Consider the following 19,907-nt stretch of genomic DNA (forward strand, 5'->3'; position numbering starts at 1 on the left):
CTAGTGTTGGATGACTGAGGAAAATGGTGGCCCTTGCTTCCCCATTCCCCCATGGGCCTTTATGGCCTGAAAGGGGACCTACCTACCTTAATCTTAATCAAGAAATAAACTCATGGTTATAAAAAAAATAATAATCACAGCATTACCCTCAAAAACAAAACTAAATCTAAATTGAATGCAACCATTAAAACCTTTGCCATTTTGTCGCTCAGCCTTTCTGTAGTGCATAATTTGATCTTTAAAATTAATTTGCTGGAAAAAATACTCATCACAACTGATTTATTCAATTTAGATTTTTCCAAGCACTAACAGTTCCTGCAGCATAGCTTCGTTAACCATGGTTTTGCTCTTCATCTTAAACGCAGAGTGAAAAGGTATTGAAAATTCAAATGGAAACAAATGCCAATAAACGATTCTGTACAAGCTCCAGCAGGGAGGTTCTCCTGCTCACACAAAGCACAAAATGGTTTAGCTCCAGGATATGTTAAAGGTTTATTGCACAAGTATAGTCCAGCTCCTAATCTGACATTTGGTGATCCGAGCCTTCTTACTTTACCAAAGAGCAGGTAACAGAACCTTCTCATCCATGGAACTCACTAATCAAATACATTACACTACACTAAGCTACCGATATTCTTAAAATTCTTATTCTAAGAGCAGAACCCTGCTTACTGTTCCGCACTGAGTTACATTATGCATGTTATCAAACAGAGCTTGGGTTCTTTTTTGAAAAAGCACTTATTTATAAGACATCGCATTTGCCCTGCTTCTAATGAAAATAAATGCTTTCACATGTCTGCCTCATTTGTTCCAAGATTCCTTGTTCAATACCAATGAGACTGAGGGAAAAAGCAGACTTTCTTCCACGTGTCGAGTGCTGATATGTTACACATATTTAATAAAGGCCTGAATCTGCTTTCCACATTTTTAACACATAATAGTAACACCTCTCTATGCTCACGCTATCACACTACAACCCTGACATGCTGGAACTCATGGGCAATTAGCTTCATTCATGTAGGAGCTACAAAGAACCCAGCTTGGCCCCAGGCAGAACAGCATGTGACTCTTTCCACAGTCACTGGCCTGGTAACCACAGAGAAACTAGTGTACAACAACAGCTCCGCTGTCACCCATCGTTCAGGAATGCTGCGGCTCCACACGAGCTGTGTGTGTGCACCTCACACACCAACAACCCCCCCCCCCCGACAAAAGAAAATCAATGGAAAGTGCAAACAGTTGTCTTACACCCCTTTACCTCAGTCTTATCGTCTGTGAAGCCTCTGAACAATGTCAATAAAGTCATTGTAATGCATGTGAAAAGCAGAAAGAAAACTAACTTCTGCTGAGATACAAAAAAAGAAAATATTGAAAAAACCTAGAGTGCAATATTTGCAGGACTTCTTGTTCTACATTTTCAGCTGACAGCATAGAAAGAAAATAATCTCTATGGGATTCAATCAGCAGTATTTCGGCATCTCAGGCTTCATCTAAAGATTAACCATCAACAGATACAGCTCCCTTTTTTTGTAAATGTTTCCGAGGATACTCACAACCTATGAACACTGAGACCAGGCAGCAAGAATCAGCACAGATCTCTGTACTGCTGGGGGTATGAGCTCTGTGCATGGAGATCCTAATTAAACACATGCAAAATATGCCATTAAAAAATGGTTACAAACAAAAAATTAAACATATGAAAGTCAGTGCAGCGCACATTCATCCATCCATCCATGTTTTATCATAACTGTTTTATCCAATTCAGGGTCAGGTGGGAGCTGGAGCCTATCCCAGCAAGCAACGGGCACAAGGTAGAGTACACCCTGGACAGGATGCCAGTCTATTACAAGGCACACAGACACAATTAACCTACTAGTATGTCTTTGGTCTGTGGCAGGAAACCCACACGAACAGGGAGAGAACATACAAACTCCACACAGACAGCACCCTAGGACCATAATTTAACTCAATCACTGGGTTCAATTCCCAAACCCAACTGGCGGCTAATCACTGTGCCACTGTTCTGCACTAGTATACTGCACATTCATTGAATTTACAGTGTGGAAAAAATTATTGAACACAATTCCCCCAAAAAAAGCAGGACTGTGGCAGGTTAGTTGTGTGGTCAGAACATCATGACTTATGAAAGCAACAAATTGTTTCGTAATCCTTACAATTTACTGTATATAGAGCTTTTCTGGATACTCCACTCAAACTCCCCTCCACCACCACCACCACCAATCTGTAGCCCCACCTGGATGATACGACAGCAGCCAAAGTGCGCCAGTACGCTCACCACACACCAGCTATCAGTGAGGAGGAGAGCAGAGTGAAGAAGCCAGTTCATAGATTTTTAGGAGGTAAAGACCAGGGGGAAATTTGGTTAGGACACCAGGTTCCACCTCTAGTCTTTTCGAGAAACTGGGTTTTTTAATGACCACAGAGAGTCAGGACCTCTGTTTTACATCTCTTACAAAGGATGGTGCCTTTTTACAGTATATTGTCCCCGTCGCTATAGAGGGGCATTAGGACCCACACAGTGGGGTGAGTGCCCCCTACTGGCCCCATTAACACCTCTTCCAGCCGAACCTTAGCTTTCCCAGGAGCTGCTGAGCTTCATTGGGTCACCAGCTGTGAGTAGCAGGGTTATATATCTGCTGGCTGTTTTATATCCAAAAGAAGCCACAATTCATAATTAAAGAAGTTAAAAGTAATTAACTCTCTGTTCGCCCTCAAACTGAAGGAATGTCAAAACCCAGTTTATTCCTTGAACCCAAGGCTTATTCTTTCATTCTCATGGCTTTTGTTTAGTGCTGAAAAATAATTTAAGTACTTTGTTGAACACAATGTCCCTGCATAACTCGGGTTTAATGAGAATGTGCTGTACTGCTGTTGAAATGAAAGACGTTCATGTGGTTTATGGGTTGCGGCTCATTGAAAACTCATTTCAGGGCCACAAATATTTAACTGCGTCTCAAGGTTCTGTACTGGTTTGGTCTGTACTCATCAACTATACCAACTCAAAATCCATGATAAGGTACAGTAGTACTCACGCTGATCCCTGCTGACAGGTTGGTGGTGGTGCTCTCTGAGATGGACCACACTGTTCTGAAAGAAAATGCCTAAGATGTAATTAAATGTCTAATGGTTGGTGTCCACAACCATTACAGAATGGACACTTCCAATAAACATTTGAAGAACTTGTGGAAATGAAATATTTTCCTTAGTTTTAAATGTCTCAATATAATATTTTTAGGCCATTTTTAAATACTTTTTGAAAGGCAAACTTGGAAATAATGAATCTGAGCCATTAAAAGCCAAAAATATTTATACATCTCTTATTTTGTAAAACTAAGCCAAAAACAGCACAATTCTGAACTGTAGTTAATGACTTCAAACTTTTCAGGATTCTATGATACGAGGTTTGCTCACCACCGAGTGTAATAAATTGGAACGAGTAAAGGTTAATTCCTAAAGGTTTGGCCTGTTGAGTTTCTTCAGGCGCGAGTGTACTGAAACAGCTTTCTCCTTTCTCCCTTTCTGTTTGGAAATAACCTTTACTTTCTCCTGTGCAGGCAATGTTCACCGACACAGATCACGACACATGATATAAATGACACATAAAACATGCATATAGTTGCATCTCAGAGAGCATGCTGGTTTCTAGTAAGAAGACAGTGGCAAACATGGACTTAAAATAGTGTAGAAAAAAAGCTTAAGATGTTAACTTACTCTGTCCCACAAAACCAGAATTAACATGCTGAGATTCCTGGAAGCACAAAAAAAAAAAACAAGTAAAATATATTTCAGGCATTGTACTTGGAATGAATTTTTAAACTGACCTGATTTTTTCTTCTAAAAAATAACTCCCTTGTTTAAGCTACAGAAAGATAAATGTGACAACACCTATTCTCTTTCAAAGCCTAATGGAAAACTGACATTGCTTGGCTTACTGTACAATGACAAAGCACCTGCAAACCACCTTCTACCTATTATACTATGCCTTGCTCATAAATTAATGATATAGTATTTGGGGATTTCCTTAAATGGAGAAAGGCAACATTAGTATTACGTTACATACTGTATATGTGGGTACAGGAAATACTGTACAGTACTGGAAAGCGAAACCACCTGTACTTTCTTTCTCACTTTGAGGTAGAGTCTGGATTCTAAATCCCTGTTCATTTGCAATCAGGCAGCAGTTCCATTTTACGTAGAGCGAACACATTTCTGCGAGCTGTGCTCGCTGCAGGTCTGCCTTGCGGATTCAGTGCTCGGACTTCCCTCGCGCTCATTACACATCACTGATTTGCAGGCCCTGCGGCAGCTACAGAGAAAGCTCTTTGCACACCCCAGAACAGGCTCACTCATATGTCAAGCTGCTTGGAAACCTATATGAACCACATTTAACGAAGGCCAACTCTTAAGCTAAATTTTGTCCTGAATTTCCCTTAAATGTTCTCCAAAGAGCTATTTTTAAATACAGAAGCAGGATTTAAGATGTTGATTGGGTCTGAAGCATTTTTTCCTTATAGGTGGAATTTGAACATTGACCTTAAGTCTTACAGAACCCAAACGTACCTGCAGTTACAGTACATGGATCAGTTAATGGTACAACACTAATGAACGAACACAGACAAACAAGGGGGGAGTATCAATCTTCAGGTGAACGAGGAAAAGATGTGACCTGCTTTACTGCATTGCAGATTTTTCAATCCAACCTATCAATCCAAGTTTTATTTGAATAATCCAAAAATGACGCAGAGCTGTACTGCATTTTTTGGATCATTTCACAACCAAGTTTGGAATTCCCGATATTACTTCCCTCTACTGAACCCAGCAAAAAAGAAACACTCCCCACCTTTCCAGGGAAGGGGAATTTCGATGGCTCTGATGTACTCGGTGTGTGAATGGCTGTCAAAGGAGGAGGCCACGAATGGGTCATTTCCTGTAAAAGCAGCAGCCAATGGAAAAAAGGAAGTATTACGAGCCAAAAGACTCCACAGAGATGCGACAAAATCCGTTTTACACTCGGGAGTTGAGAGGTTATAAAAAGTTTATGCGCTATATGGCACAGGACTCCAGAGTGATCAAGAGAGACCAAAATGGCACTTCTGAGGTGAGAAAGGTGTATTCTCTTCACAAAAAGCCAAGGACAGGACCTGAATGGAGCTTGTTTTGACATACTGCACAGTGCCCTCTGAAAGTATTCAGACAGCAACTTTACATCTGGGAAAGCTCCACAGACCTGGTGCTTTCACATTACTGATTCCTACAGTATGTAGTATTTGCAAAGGCAGCCTATAGCTTCTGCACTGCGATTGACATTAACCGTCTCCTGACATTTGTCTTCCGCTTAAATAAATTGCAAGTTGGGATAGGAATAGGTCCCAGGGCTGTTTCTTTGGCCTTCCCCAACATACATTTTGACACTGGTGTTCAGCAGATCAGGCTATGATGACTGGAAGGAGAAAAAAAAAAAACACCCGGCAAGAGAGGAAAAGGAATTTTTCTAATACTTCCATATTTTTGGGTGCTGATCAATGATCACTCTCATCATTCAATAAGCAATTTTCACCCGATTGCAGAATTGGAGTCGGCCAGTAACTCCTTCTTTAAAATGCCATCCAAAATAAGCAGCTTGAACACAAACTGATTTGTGTGACACTAGAAGATGCAGAGTTTGCAGTGATGAATGCATACCTTTGGAAATAAAACATCTGAAGAACTGGAGGTTACTCGTGTTTAAATCATAAAAAAGCGAGCCTTACGAAGACCTCTCTCATTCTTTACTTGTGTTGACAGAAAGAAAACACAAAAGCCTGAAGGAAAAATTACTCACCCTTAGAATTTCTTCCACACAATGGGCCTCATTTGACAAAGTCTGTAGGAAACAAAATGGAGAAAGAACTAAATTTAGAAAGAGAGGGAAGCAGATTGAGAAAAGGTGACAAAAACTGCCAACATCGAACTGAACAGTAAAATGAAATAAGCCCTATACACACAAAAAAAACATGTCATTCTTACCTGGCACTCCACTATTTCTAGAAAAACACATGCAAGATTTAGTCAGTTTTAAATATTGATTTCCCCTGACTTTTCAGTTCTGATTTAATGCTCTAGACATGTAGCCTTCCATCAGAGCTTGTTCCTCGAGAAAGATTTTTTTAAAAGGTTGAAATTTGAACACTGCCAACAGCAGAATTCATTACACTGCTAAAAAGCCAGGAGTACCATCTAAGCCGGGTCTCAAAACAAGGGTCATACCGAACCTGCAGCTTCTGTTGAAAGGAAGAGTCTTCTCTTTCCTGTTTAGAAATGTACTGTTTGTGTCACAAGTTCATAATAGTGCTGGAAGCCTTTTTATTGAATAAAAAGGTTGGGGAAATTACAACACGGTCCTTAATCCTTCCCGGCCGTCTTGACATGCCAAAGAGAAATGAGCAGTGCTGGGCTATCACCACACACAACAACAGAGAGCAAATCAAATTATTGCACCCAGCATAAAATACAGACCTCGAAGCTCAAGAACTGAATCGGAAAAATTAATTCTTCTTCAATGAGTATTTAACTGCAACAAAGCCTTAAACATACGGAAACAACAGGCTACATACAAAATCAATGCATGGCACAGATCTGGACAGTCAAAAAGCAGGAGTGCCTTTTAAAAGGTATAAAAAAACAGCTGCCCTCTTGCTGTACCTGGGTTACTGAGGTTATTTTTCCATTCATTTTTACTTTTTAATTTTTTTATACTTCAAAAAAAAACTTTAAATTTAGATGTCAAGTTTCATTTTTTTTTCCCTTCATAGTTCCAAGGATTGAGAATATCTGGGGGACAAGAAAAAAAAGTATCTATACATTTAGGTTGATCTTTCATTTAAATACAATTCCAGCATCTACAGGAGGCCTGTTACAGTATATCACATCGGACACAAGAGGTCAATTCTACCAAACATCTTACAAGCAGCATTACAAGGAAAAGTTCCGTCTGGTTCCGTTTCATTCAACAAGGGGCCAGTGGATTTTAGCTTCTGCCAGTAAGGAGATTCCTCTACTCTCTCCAAATCCCCAGTTCTCAGTCCCCTTTCACCCGAAATACATGACATGTTCCGAATGAGACAGAGCTTGTCATGAAGGCCTAAATCCCTAGGCAATGAAATCCGTGTGGGTGTTGAAAAGAAACTCAGCATTTGGGAGACATCTGTTCCATGTTAAAAATAGTACCCCAGAGCACATCTCCACTCTAAATAAGTAAATCGACTTGGAAGGATCCAACGCACAAAAGAGTGACTTTGCATCTCTACCGCAAATAGCTAAGCTTTAAGCAGCTGCAATTACTTTCTACCATATTTCATATTAAAAAAATGACACGGGCGCATCATTCCATTCTTGGCCTTCAATTTCACATACACAAACGTCAAACCCGTGGAATAAAGTGTGTGGAGAAGTCTTGAATGAGCCCCTCATGTGCTACACTGCAAATTAAGCACTGCAGAATTTTAGAAGTTACTACCTTTCTAGGCAACAGAAAGAAAATGGCACTTGTGTTGAGATTTGCTATTCAGCCGCTGTTGCACGCAGTTCTTCTAGGGGTAGGTTTTAAAGAGACTCCCAGCAGTGTCCGAGCCTTGTGCAGTATGAAACTGCCATGCTTTACGTGCAATTTTGAATATCTCCTCCACTGACAGCCCAGCAGACAGGCTGCCATCCTGCTCATTTGGTAGCGAAGCATCTTAAAATCCGGCCCAGCAACTTCCCGAGTCTCGGCCACCTGACTGCGGACCAGCCTTTACCAGACTCCGAAAAACTGATTCCTATTCAGTCTTAAATGAATTTCCAGTTTTGATCCCATACCATCGTCCTTGTTTTGTTTTCGTAGTTTAGACCTTAGGGTCAACCCAAAAGACCCCTTTAAATATGACCTACTGTACCTGGATCTTCTCCGTCCTCCTCGTTCTAAACTAAACAGATATTTAGGTCCTTAAAATTGTCTGCATATGACAATCCATTAGAGGAGGAATCAGTCTTGTTGCTATTCCTTCAAGTCCTTCCAAGTCTATATTCGGTGGCTGGGTGATCAAAACTGAACACACTCTTCTAAAGGATAGCGGAGGGATTATTTTTTTTTTTAATTGCTTCCCCATGCTGTCTTGCTGGAGTCACAGAAACACTAAGATCCCTTCGTGTGTGGTTTCCTGCAGCTCAAAACCACCACTGTAGTGGGTATAGCTCATGTCCCTACTTCCTGCATGGATCACTTTGCACTTCTCAACGTTAAATTTCATTGTAATATTTCAATCCATAATCTTAAGCCTTTCTGTAATCCCCATGTCCCTTGTGTCCCAGTTTCTGTGTCACTCTGTGCTGTACTCCTTCGGCTTATTTAACAGCCTTGATAAATAATAACAGAATCTAAATGGTGGATATAGATCAGGAAGAACAACAGGCTACGGATCCCTGCAGTACACCACAGCTCCTATCAGTCTAATTAGGGGTTATGCTCCTTGAGATGACATGCCTTTTCACATTTGTTCATCAGTTTTCAATCCAAGCGCCTGCATTACTCTGGACTCCTACAGCTATTAATGCGAAATGAATGAATTAACCATTAATGAAGACCCTATCAAACATCTTCTGGAAATTAAATTGATCATGGCGTATGCTTCAGAGAAGCCCATCCAATCCACAGATATAATCATTATTATATGGATCCTTTTAATTATTATAAAAGGATAATAAACCCATTAGATATAAACCCATTAGAGCTCTGCTATAGTCCCTGGTGCTCGTTCAAATAATTCAATAAATGTAAAATAAGACACTTTTGTAAATAACTTGCTGGCTCTCTTAAAGATTAATTTTGTAACTCTTCTTCTAGCTTAGCTCCAAGGACTGTTTCCTCGGCTTTGTCAGTAATAAAAAAACCTGATTTGTCTATTTTTCACTGGTTCAGTTCCCCTTGCCTCCTTTTTAACAAACTGCCAATTTCAGAATCATCTCATCTCTAGTGACAGTTGAAATATCCGAGTGAAAAGGACAATATCACTCTTTTGATTCAGTAAAACTGGGAAAATACAATCAGATCCTAATGATTTATGATGTTTACGATGCAATAGTTCCTGTAATACCTCATTATTGGTTATGCTACAATTATTTAAAATTCTTGGTACTTGTTCTATAACCTGGGCATATTATGGACACCATCTTCCATCATTCCCCTGCGTGGAAGACAAGACCCTTGTTATTTCATTTCTACTTTCTAATATAAATACCAGAGTAAACAACTGGTATTTACTTGACCTTTTACTGTTCCTTCACAGTATGAAGACATTTTTCATCACGTTTAGCCTCCACCCCTACACTATTTTCCAACTTGTGACAATTTTAAGATTTTCTTTCAGTTGTGCCTATAGCTCAGTTCAGCCTTTTTTTTCTTTTTCACTCTTTGGCCCCTTCATGCAATCTGTGCTTCTGCAACTTTTTCTTTGTTTCCTAATTTGTCCCCTAAACCATTTAGGCCATATTTTCCTGTACTTGGGACTTGGAGGGATGAATTCATTTTGAGCTTTGAATAGGTTTTTGTTGCTTCTCTTTGTTCTGCATCTACCTGTACCCTGTTCACCGTTTGTGAGCTCTGGTTCATTCCTTCAGTCTGTTTCCCTAAAATTCTGAACCCTAGCTTTAGTCTGAAACTTTCAAGCCCTTTCCAGTGAGCATCAAATGTTACCATATTACGGTCACATTCCCCCTGTAGCTCTGTGGCATTCACTCTCTCTGGCTTGTTAATATGAGTATCTCCTGTAGTAAGAAGCAACAACTTCAACCACATACAAAACATGTATTTCTAAACATGGATAAATTCCATCACAATATTCCAATTTACATGTGGTAAGTGAAAGTCCCCCATGAACACTATGTTATCTTTGGTGTCAAGACCCAGTAATAAGCGAAGTTCACTCCTAGTACAACAGTCATACCAGTTTGTTTGGTAGCAAATAAGACCGTGCATGCACACTGAACTTGTCATCATTTTGTATAATAATTTTGAAGCCATTAGATGCAGACAATAGGAAAGGGGAGTTTATCAGAATCATCAAATTGTCATTTAACTACACCTGTAAGCATGTTATTATAAAGGTGTAGGGCAAATGAGAAAAATAACGTCAGTTTGCAATTCTAATAGACATTACTGAATTATCATGTAGCACTTCATGCAACACAAACATAACTAATATCAGACACACATTTAAACACTCACCCAGTATTAAAGTCAATCAATATGAAGTAACACGTACCATTTCCTGTTCTAAAACAGAAGAGCTACACATTTTCCAACCCAAACAAGCAAAACGGAGAGAAATGTGACCATGTAAAGCATTCAACACTGAAACTGAAATTCACTTACCTAACCTTGACTTCTACCTTTCCCATTTTCACTAAGGTCTTCATATAACATGGCCAACAGCCGTTCGAAAGATCAACACCCCCTGCACAACTTAATAGATTCTAATTACAAAGATCTCACAATTGCATATAATTCTAAACGTGTGAAATATACAAACATTTTTTAAACACAGCCTGATCCAGGACAGTTTTGCTTTAGCAGCACTGAAGGTCTCTGTAGGAAAGGCAAGTTCACCCAATGACTACTTTCACTCTGCCAAGAAAAGATCATGGATATCCACACGACATTCCATTTCCAAGCACTCCGATTCTAAAAACGATTTTTAAGTTCTAGGTTCTTTTACAACTTGTCACAATAAATCAGAACAGGAAAATAGGTATTCACGTATGCTTTTAAAATTCCGTCTCTATATTGTGGGTGTAAGGCTACTTAAGAAAAGGTGCTGTAGCAAGCATGGGCTGTACAGCTGCTGGCTAACACTGAAAAGCCTGCTGCTTGCACAAAAACTACGCAACTGCATCTCCTCTGGGCAGAGCGCAGGCAAGAACTACTTAATTAGGCCTAGTTATTTCCTCCATGGCTAAAGGTGAAAAGATACATCTGAAGTTGAATGGGTTGGCTTAAAAGGCATCTGGAAACACTCGGGCAGCAAACAAAGTTTATAGTGCTTAAACCCTGAAGGAGAAGTTAAATCGCTACTATTTAATTACCACCCTGCTGGTCACCAACCTTGATACTTCCATTTCTCCTTAATGCCTCAGTTGTGTCAAACCTCAACCTCAAACTGGTGTAGAGCTCACAAATATGTTGACGATTTACTGTACCACCCTCTGTGTGACCTTGAGGCTACGACACAACACAGAAACCTTGTTCCTCATCTTTTCATTCCTTATAGTATACACAGCCATTAGATGATTTTACATAACCAATGGAAGCATAGGGGAGTCGCAATTATGGGGTCACCTGAACTATCTTGGACCTCGTCAACGGATTATCCAACAGAGGACAAAGTACACCATCATTTTACTGCAGATGTTTCTCATGAAATTGTCCCACCCAGTTAGGTAAAACAGCAAGACGTACCCCAGACTTAGGACCACACGCGTTTAGTAGACTCATATTACCCTTAAATCAGATAAGAAAACCAATTCCTACATTTATGATGACACTCTGGAGAATACTCATGCAAACAGCAAGGCACTTTTAAAAGAGACAAACCTCAGCCTCTCCATACAGAACGTCACTAAACACAAAACTGAAGAAGTTTTGTGTTTAGAGAAGCATCAATGACCCTAATCGTACACTGTACAAGGAAACAAGACAGTGAAACATAACGGAAGTTTCAAAGATGCCAGGTGCACCTTACAAGTGATTAAGAGCACAAAAGGTAGAGGATAAATGTCAAACTAGTGACTACTGAAGTGCCAGGAAACGTCAAAGTCGTAGGTTCAAATGCCATGACACAAGCATCATCGCTTTGCAGACTGCACCCAGCTGATCACGGCTGTGCTGCAGTAGTACATGGCAAAGGGAGATTGCCTGCGTTAGCCAAGCCCTGTCAGTCCTCATCAATGCCATAAGGTCAACTTCTTTTGTACTTGAGGGCTCACAGAGAGCGTCTCATTTCCTCTCCAGCACGGAGCCAGCAGGCTGCAGTCAGTCCAGGGCATAACAGGCTTGGCTGCCAGCCCTTGGCAGAGTGCAGGGTTGCTTAGCAATAGCCACCTTTCCATTTGGCTTTTCTTTCTCCGAGATTATTTCCATTGAGAATGACAACTTTTGAGTAGTGAAGCTGCTGGGGTCGGGATAGAAGCAGTACAGAAAAGTGGCCGGCCTGCCATCATGGCGCCGTAAGTAAATGCAGTATTTAAGTGGTGGCTGAACGCTGAAGTTTGTCAAGTTTCACCATTCACTCCAGGCAGGCAAAGCTTTAGAAACAGTGCAGGGGGGAAACTAGGTGTCAAACGCTACATTTTCTTAACTCTATGCCTCTAAAGTAAGGAACGTTTTTAAAGGCATTCAGAAATCTTGATCAAACTGAGCAGCATCAGCAATATCACTCAAAGGGGAGGGTATTGGTAAAGATCAGCCTTTGTCTCATCTCAACGGTGCTCACATCAGCCTTCTGCATGCACTCTGTAAGAGAAGCATGACGTGCTTCACTTGCAGCTCCTCGTGTGTGCCTTTTTGTAGGTTTGGAGGTTCTTGAAAATTCACTCGCAATTAAATTCACTGTCAATGAAAAGTTTAGCAGAAATGAGATGGCAGGCACGGATAAGGTCTCAATAGCTATTGTACTGCATCAGCGTCTTGTTAGGCAGTTTCACTAACTGATAATTGGAGATCATTGATCTTTCACTATTTAAGCAACAAGGTTTTGTTTGTCCGATATCAAAAAAGCAAGCCAGCATTTACTGGATCCTTTATAGTTACGTATATACATATCCTTCATATCATCAAGACGCTGTGAAACTAACGGGATGCAGAACTGTAATTTTGTATATCCCGTGATTTCTTTACCATGTTTTAATTACAAAGCACTGTCCTATAAAAGTGGGCAGCTGTAACAAAGGGATATCTCATTTGAAGCAATGCAAAATGAGACAGAAACAACACAACACCTGTATTCAGTGACTTGTCTCACTCGTTAACATTGTTGCCATGGGCTGGAAATATCGTGGAGAAAATAGGATGGGGATTCGCGCTTGAGAGCGATTCAACTAACAAAAATGGACAACTCTGTTGGACAGCACCTAATTAACCAATCTCCACTCAGCTGAAACGTGTTCAAAAATTAAATCTACTTTCACACGGTAGTTACTGTACAGGAGCTGAGCATTCTCAACGTGAAAGAGCGTGCAGCAGAAATATCTCCGCTCTAATGCTGTGAAGACTGCCTCACACAATGAGCGTATAACAGGGCACAAACAGTACAGCTAATTGGCTCCATCTCAGCCTTGCTGTTACTTCACGTTTTTACCCCCAGGTTATAAACAGAATGGCAGCTATAACAGAGTCAGGGACTGTTTACTGGGCATAAACATAGAATACTGGAGTCTATCTATAACCCCTATAGACTGGGAATTCCAATTCAGAATGCACTAGGGATGAAGAGTCCATGAAGAGATGCACCTGTTACTCATTAGTGAGACGGTCTGTGCGTGTACACATGGCAGGGCTGCCCAAAGTCAGGGATCTAGGCACAAGCATTCCAGGATAAAATAAGGGACGCCTGGGAATTTTATGTTTGAATTTCTGGTTTCCGTTAAATGGATTATTGAGCAATTGGCAAAACCCTCAGTATGACAAAGAGCATACAGGTTTGGTTACTTGTGTGCTCCTTGCACCCGTTCTTGAAGAATATAGCAAAGAGATATTTGGCATCTTCCAATTATCCTTTACTTTAAAAGAGGGGAGCCCCAGTCCAGCTCTAAAGATTGGGAACACATACTAGTTATCTATCAATTAGGAAAGTATTCTCTTAAATTAAATTAAGCCCTCTGGTCCTTGAGGGCTGAGAGCTCCTCAAGAGTTTAGTCCCAACTTATCTCTTACTTAAGTTACTTAAACTACTTGCGGAACTGATCATAATGAAAAGCTTCCATGTCCTAGAGAAATTGTTCACTTAACATTGACCTATGAAACCTGCTGGACTGAAGCCATCTTGATCCTAAGAGCAAAGAAAAGTAAGGTAACAATGCATCCTGACACAGCGCAGAATTCAGGATGCAATACGATCCTGTTTTAAGCGTGCATGAATATACTGGACACGTTTTCAAAGACTACCAACCAAACAATTAGTGACTTGTTACCCTACCACAAGACTCCTAACTTACAATATTTGCTCTTTGCGTTTTGACCAAAAGTTGTAGTCATTCTCGTCACAGTAGATCACAATGGATCGTGTTGGCCGGTTAAATGTAAGGAACATGACTTAGAGGAAAAATGATTAATACCAGTTTTTAATGTTAAAGGACTCTCTGGATTAATTCACGCTCATCTGTGTAACAGCAGGATGTGCAGGTCACCTGCAGATGACAAACTTCTCAACCAATCTGCCATCTCTCAACTAATGAGCTGAGCACATGTTCATTCTATCCTGTATTTCAAAGACAACGAATAGATTCATTTGGTTTCATGCTGACCAACTCGGAGACAGAAACTAATTGCAGTACCCAGCAATCACAACATTCCTACTTGCCAGATGGAACAAAGGTTGAATGGAAGCAAATCGTCTGCTCCAATACAGAACTAAGTGTACACTATGAAGTGCCTTTACAATAGAAACTGCAATCAGTGAAAATGCAAATGCGTACAAGCCATTTCTTTAATGGGCCAACAACGTCACAATTCCTTTAAGTGCCTTCCTACTCCACAGAGCTGAATTTGGGTACGGCAAAAACCTGTAATCCAAGCTGTCAAATTAATAAATCACACCCAAGATGTGCCCTTTCCTTCAATAAGTATAGTAGCCCAGGGCTGCTGTGGTTAGAATAATCACAGCACTACAGTCTCACCTGTACAACAAACGCTGGGGACCTACAAAAGGCAATGGTGTTAGATAATGTGGGGCATTATATAATTTATTCTCTTCATATAGTATTCTTGAACCCCAATGCAACATATTAGGATACATCCACCACGAGCAGGTGATTAATAAGTTTACCTTTACCTTTCGACAGTGTCTTGTGTACTGATGTGCAGCTCCATATTTAAGACATTTTGGACTTACTTTTTACTTTCATTAACTTGGAAACAGTGAACTCTCTGCATAGTGAGTGTTTCACTGGGTTGCTAATCCACACACCTGCTTTATTATTTCACTTCTGGGTGGAGGAATGCCTGCTCCACAACAGCCAGCCAGCCAGCCAGCCACAGTGCAGCCTACAAGCTGTCACCGTAATGCAGCTGACCGAGCAAACCCATATCAAGAATCACCGCTGTGCCTGCATCATTCATACGGTAAATACCCATTACGGACACCAGCGAAACAGCAATTAGAGGTCACGAAAAATCTCAAGGTGACAGAAAACAACAAAAAAAAATCTGCTAAATGTGTCATGTCTGAGGTTTCAAAGTAAAATAAGCTTCACGTTTAACTCGTGGTAGAAGTGCAAAGAACCAAGCCACACGTATTTTGCGTTTCTGTTAGGACAAATTGCAGTGTGAGATTTTAAGACACACACACACTGTAGAGGGAGAATAAAAGGCCTGACGTTTTTCCAAAGAAAGGCAATGTTTACCTAGAACCAAGTTCCTCAGAAATGGCTGAACCTGGGCGTGGGACTCCGGCAGTAAGCTGCCTGTACTTGCTGGCCAGGGACACAGCAACCCTGCCACTTACATTTCAAGATAACTTTCAAACCTGGCTTACAAAGTCAACGGAGCTCCTCCTTCACAGACCGCATCGTGCAAAGGTCGTTTATTTCTTGACGAAATGAAAACTTAAGGATATCCCGGCAGCTCTGTCAGAAATCGGTACGGTATGGATCACAAGCAGGGTCATGCCGACGTCCAAAAAAAGAGAGCCTTCAAACAACTGGGAACTGAATAGGTGTCCATAGAATAAATGCACGTGAACTGGGAAAAGACACCAGTTCATAACCAATTTTCGAGCTCAGCCAATCCACATTTTACATGCCAACCTTAAACTAAAACCCTGGTCAATATTTACCTTGTACCATAGCCAGAGGGGTGGTAGCTGACACCCCTAAATATGGTTCTGCTACCGCAGCTGCCACCCCATTTTATGTGCGACCTAAAATCACAGATTTTCTTAAATTTATCAACAAAAGAAAAGGCAAACGTAGGAAACGATTCTGAAGCATCTCAAACGCGTCTGTAAGAGCGCGTGCGTGGCCTGTGCTGTAGAGGGCCGCCGTGGGCAGAGAAGCGGCAGTTCGCTGGAGATCGCTCCCAGGCAGCTCAGTGAAGGCCGGGCGAGAGTTCGGCTCTGGCTGGAGTGTCAGCTCCGCCTCGCCAGCGCTGGGAAACGGGTCACTGGTGTAACTGGTGCACAGGAGAACAGCAGGACACCTCTCAGGAGTACAACCCCTTTTAGAAGGCAAATGTCTTTTAAAATTGCCCCCCATCTCTCTGCCTCCCCAAATATAAAAATTCTGGCTACCCCAATACTTATTTTGCTCTCATACAAGGCAATGTGATTAAGGCTCCTTCTGGTACAATCTGGCATTGACTGAGCTGCCAATACAGACAGCTACCATTCACGTGGCTAATCAACATCTTATCCTCAATGTTTTGACACCTCAGAACACCTCACAGTTAAAGAAGATGCTGCCTTCTCAAAATTAGAAACAAAGTATTATAATTTCACATCTGCTTACAAAGAGGATTTTTTTAAATCCTTTGAAAGAGAGCAGTTCCTATTGTCATGAAGTTGCACCAACGGAGCTGTGAGTCACCACACAGCTATTTGTTCAGGATTAGGCCGCCCTGCAGGGAAAAGGGCTTGCCTGTTCAGCACTGAGAGATTAAACTTGTCAGTGTTGCCATGTGCAGAGACGATCAACAATGAAGCCACAGCTGCAGGTGCACCCAGCCTCAGGAAGTGTAATTAGCAGGCGGGCGTTTGGGATGACCAGCCTTGACTGAACAACACAGGGGTCAGGCCGGAAGGGACGGGGCCGCCCGAAACGAAACATAGCGACAGGGAGCTGAGAACGAATTCCAAGTGAAAAACGAGAGCAGGGGATTCAACTTGTTTGAGGATAATCGGGAATCGATCCAGGTGCACCTTCCTGCAGCATTCCAGAGCACACGGAACAAGCGAGGGCCGACTGCTTTCCCCTTCTGTGTCAAATGAAATCCACCGACATGACTTCTTGGCACGTGTGTGGAAAAGCAAGCCAAGTGGGATTCTAAACCAGGAAAACATCTATATTCTGTTACTTGGATCTCGGAAACGGGAAAAAGCACAAGGGAATAAGTCGCTCGGGGAAAGAAAGAAAAAGCACGTAGCTCACACGCTACAAGCACTTGAGTCCTCTCACCTCTGCCCAGCTTCCATAGCAGAGGATGTGAGACAGAGCTTCCCAAGTCCCATGAAGGACAAGTTTCTATCCTTTTAACTTTGTAACATTCAATAAATTCAAGTTTAATGGTTTCAGCTCTTCTCTTCTTGCTGCCCCTCTGTTATCTCGCCAACCTACTTACTGCACTGCTCTTTTTACCATATACAGCACCAAGAAATGACCAGGTGTTTTTTTTTTATAATTAACCCTTTTTCGGTTATCTTTCGTCTGTGGGATATAGCACCTGACGTAGTTCCAGAATGGTCAGCCTACTGCATGGACAAGGTGGAGCTACCCAGAAAACCAAACTGTACACACTGCAGCACGTGTAGCATACGTACCCTGTACGTGCCAACCATAATGCTCTGTGCTTTCATACAGTTGTACTTTCTTTTCCGATTAATCAGAATTGATTTACAAACCTGCAATAGGAATAAGTTCAATGGTTGAATGGCGCAATTATACTAAAAAGCAGATATGCAAGCTTCATGTACTTCCTCTGATTTAATGACATTTTCAATGCAGTTTTAGAAATGGTAAATTCCGTCATGTGTTTATGAAAAACACATGCAGTACACATTTGGGGCGTCTCTCCTTTCAACCTGTGAAACATTTACCCAAGAAAATCGGAGGTGTGCACACCGTTCATCATAGGTTTAAAAACAAAAATGAGATCATTTGCAGCGCACTTTTGCTTAGGGCTATAGTTTATTTATGCAGTCTTGATGGCCCCGAAGGAGCTAATGTAGCAGGAATTAACTTAAGCATACCAGCTCTCGGAGAGAACGAACATACATCATCTGGAATTAATCTATTCGTATAATCCACTACTTTCCAATATACATCCCTTTTCAACGTCTCCAGTTACCTCGGCAACAGTTTATGTTTGTATGCGAGAACATAAGAAAATAAGAGAGGTCATCAAGGACAGGAGGCCACTCCTGGCCTGTTTGGTAGTTAGCAGCCGATTGATCCAAGAATTGCATCCAGCTGTTTTAGCAAGACAGGAATGAGGCAGGGAGCCAAACGGCATGCGCGTGCTGAAAACAAACTCTCTGTGCCACTGAACAGTCAGTTTATTACGAGATCACTTTATTGGCCATATACAATTTCTTGTATCAGGAATTTGTCTTTTCGCATACCCCCGCTTGCTCTCCATGAGAGACACAGGCAGGGAGAGAAGCTTGTGGTCAGAGCCATTTATACCGCACCCCTGGAGCAGCTGGGGTTAAGGGCCTTGCTCAGGGACCCAACGGAGGAGGATTCCTCTGCCGGCCGCGGGATACGAACCGGCAACCTTCCAGCCACAGGCGCAGATCCTGAGCCACGGAGCCACCGCATCGCCCTGCCCCAACGGTGGCTGAGGACGAGCAGACATTACCTTGATGTATCCTACAGCCAGAGCCATTCAGGAGTCCAATATGAGCACGTTAATGCGTACTTGGGGAGTGAACTCTAACATTTCAGAACAGTTCCAAATGAGAGGAGGCCAGGTGACCCATCTAGCCCATATGGTCATTAGTAGGCAAACGTTCCTAGGAGCTTTTTTCAAAAAGTAGCTAAGATATTGACTTCAACAATTCAGATTAAGATTTCTCAAAATAAGGCCACTACATGGCCAGGTGGCTTGTTCCACATTTTTCCGGCCATGTTGTGGTTCCTTGTTTGTTTTGAGAAATCTCTCCGGTTGAGGGAATTCTGGGAATGCGCCCCAAAAGACACCAAGTCTGCACTTCCAAGCCCTTCGATTTCTAAAAGCTACCGACCGTTTCTTATCTAAAGCATACAGGATTATCCTGACAATCCCAGTCACGGCAGCTTCAGGGGCGGCACAGTTTTTCTAAATGAGGAAAAAAAATGATCAAGAACGTAAGGACAACCTTGTCTTGAGAGGTTTTGTGGACTGGCCATACCTTTTCATCAAGAAGGAGATGGAAGGGCAGGAAGGTGGACTTCAACTATATTATAATTTACACAGCGCATGGTGTTGTGACTTATTAGGTATACTTTAAGGGCCATATAATCATCAGGCCCCACCCATCCTTAGAAACAAGCCTGCCTACAGTACATTTAGTTAGGCGCTTATTGTGCACAGCATAAAAGGAAATACTGTATACAGTTGTATACTAAATTGTGGGCACTGACAATCGTTTAACTGAATCTCTAAGTGAAAAGATGTTAACACAACCTCTGCAGGGTACAAACTTAAACATGGCATATTTCTGCACATTTTAAGGCACAATTACTATTTATTTGCCGAATGTAACCGACTGAAAAATCTCAGATGATTTCACTGGGAATTTACCTTTTCTAAAAAAATTCTATGAAAGGATACCACAAAATACGACAACGGAGAAGGGTGAACATTTTTCTCCCCCCACTTTAGAAAAATATTTCTCCACCTCCTGAGCAATATGAAAATTATAATGTAGTATCTTCGGCCTACAGTTCTGTTCTTGGTTGCATTT

At 41.5% G+C, this 19,907-nt stretch overlaps 1 protein-coding gene across 1 annotated transcript in view; it reads right to left on the minus strand.

The window, feature by feature from the left end:
* aff1 (ALF transcription elongation factor 1) overlaps positions 1-19,907 on the minus strand; it is a 69,670-nt gene that overhangs the window by 22,907 nt on the left and 26,856 nt on the right. The window contains exons 4-7 of the mRNA XM_088910571.1: positions 5,843-5,884; positions 4,862-4,948; positions 3,733-3,769; positions 3,054-3,108 (exon numbers count right to left, since the gene is read on the minus strand). Of these exons, the coding sequence (XP_088766697.1) occupies positions 3,054-3,108; positions 3,733-3,769; positions 4,862-4,948; positions 5,843-5,884 (221 nt within the window). The remainder of the gene's footprint in view (positions 1-3,053; positions 3,109-3,732; positions 3,770-4,861; positions 4,949-5,842; positions 5,885-19,907) is intronic.

This window comes from Atractosteus spatula, chromosome 3 (genome assembly GCF_055471065.1).
Source record: "Atractosteus spatula isolate fAtrSpa1 chromosome 3, fAtrSpa1.hap1, whole genome shotgun sequence".
Lineage (NCBI taxonomy): Eukaryota > Metazoa > Chordata > Actinopteri > Semionotiformes > Lepisosteidae > Atractosteus > Atractosteus spatula.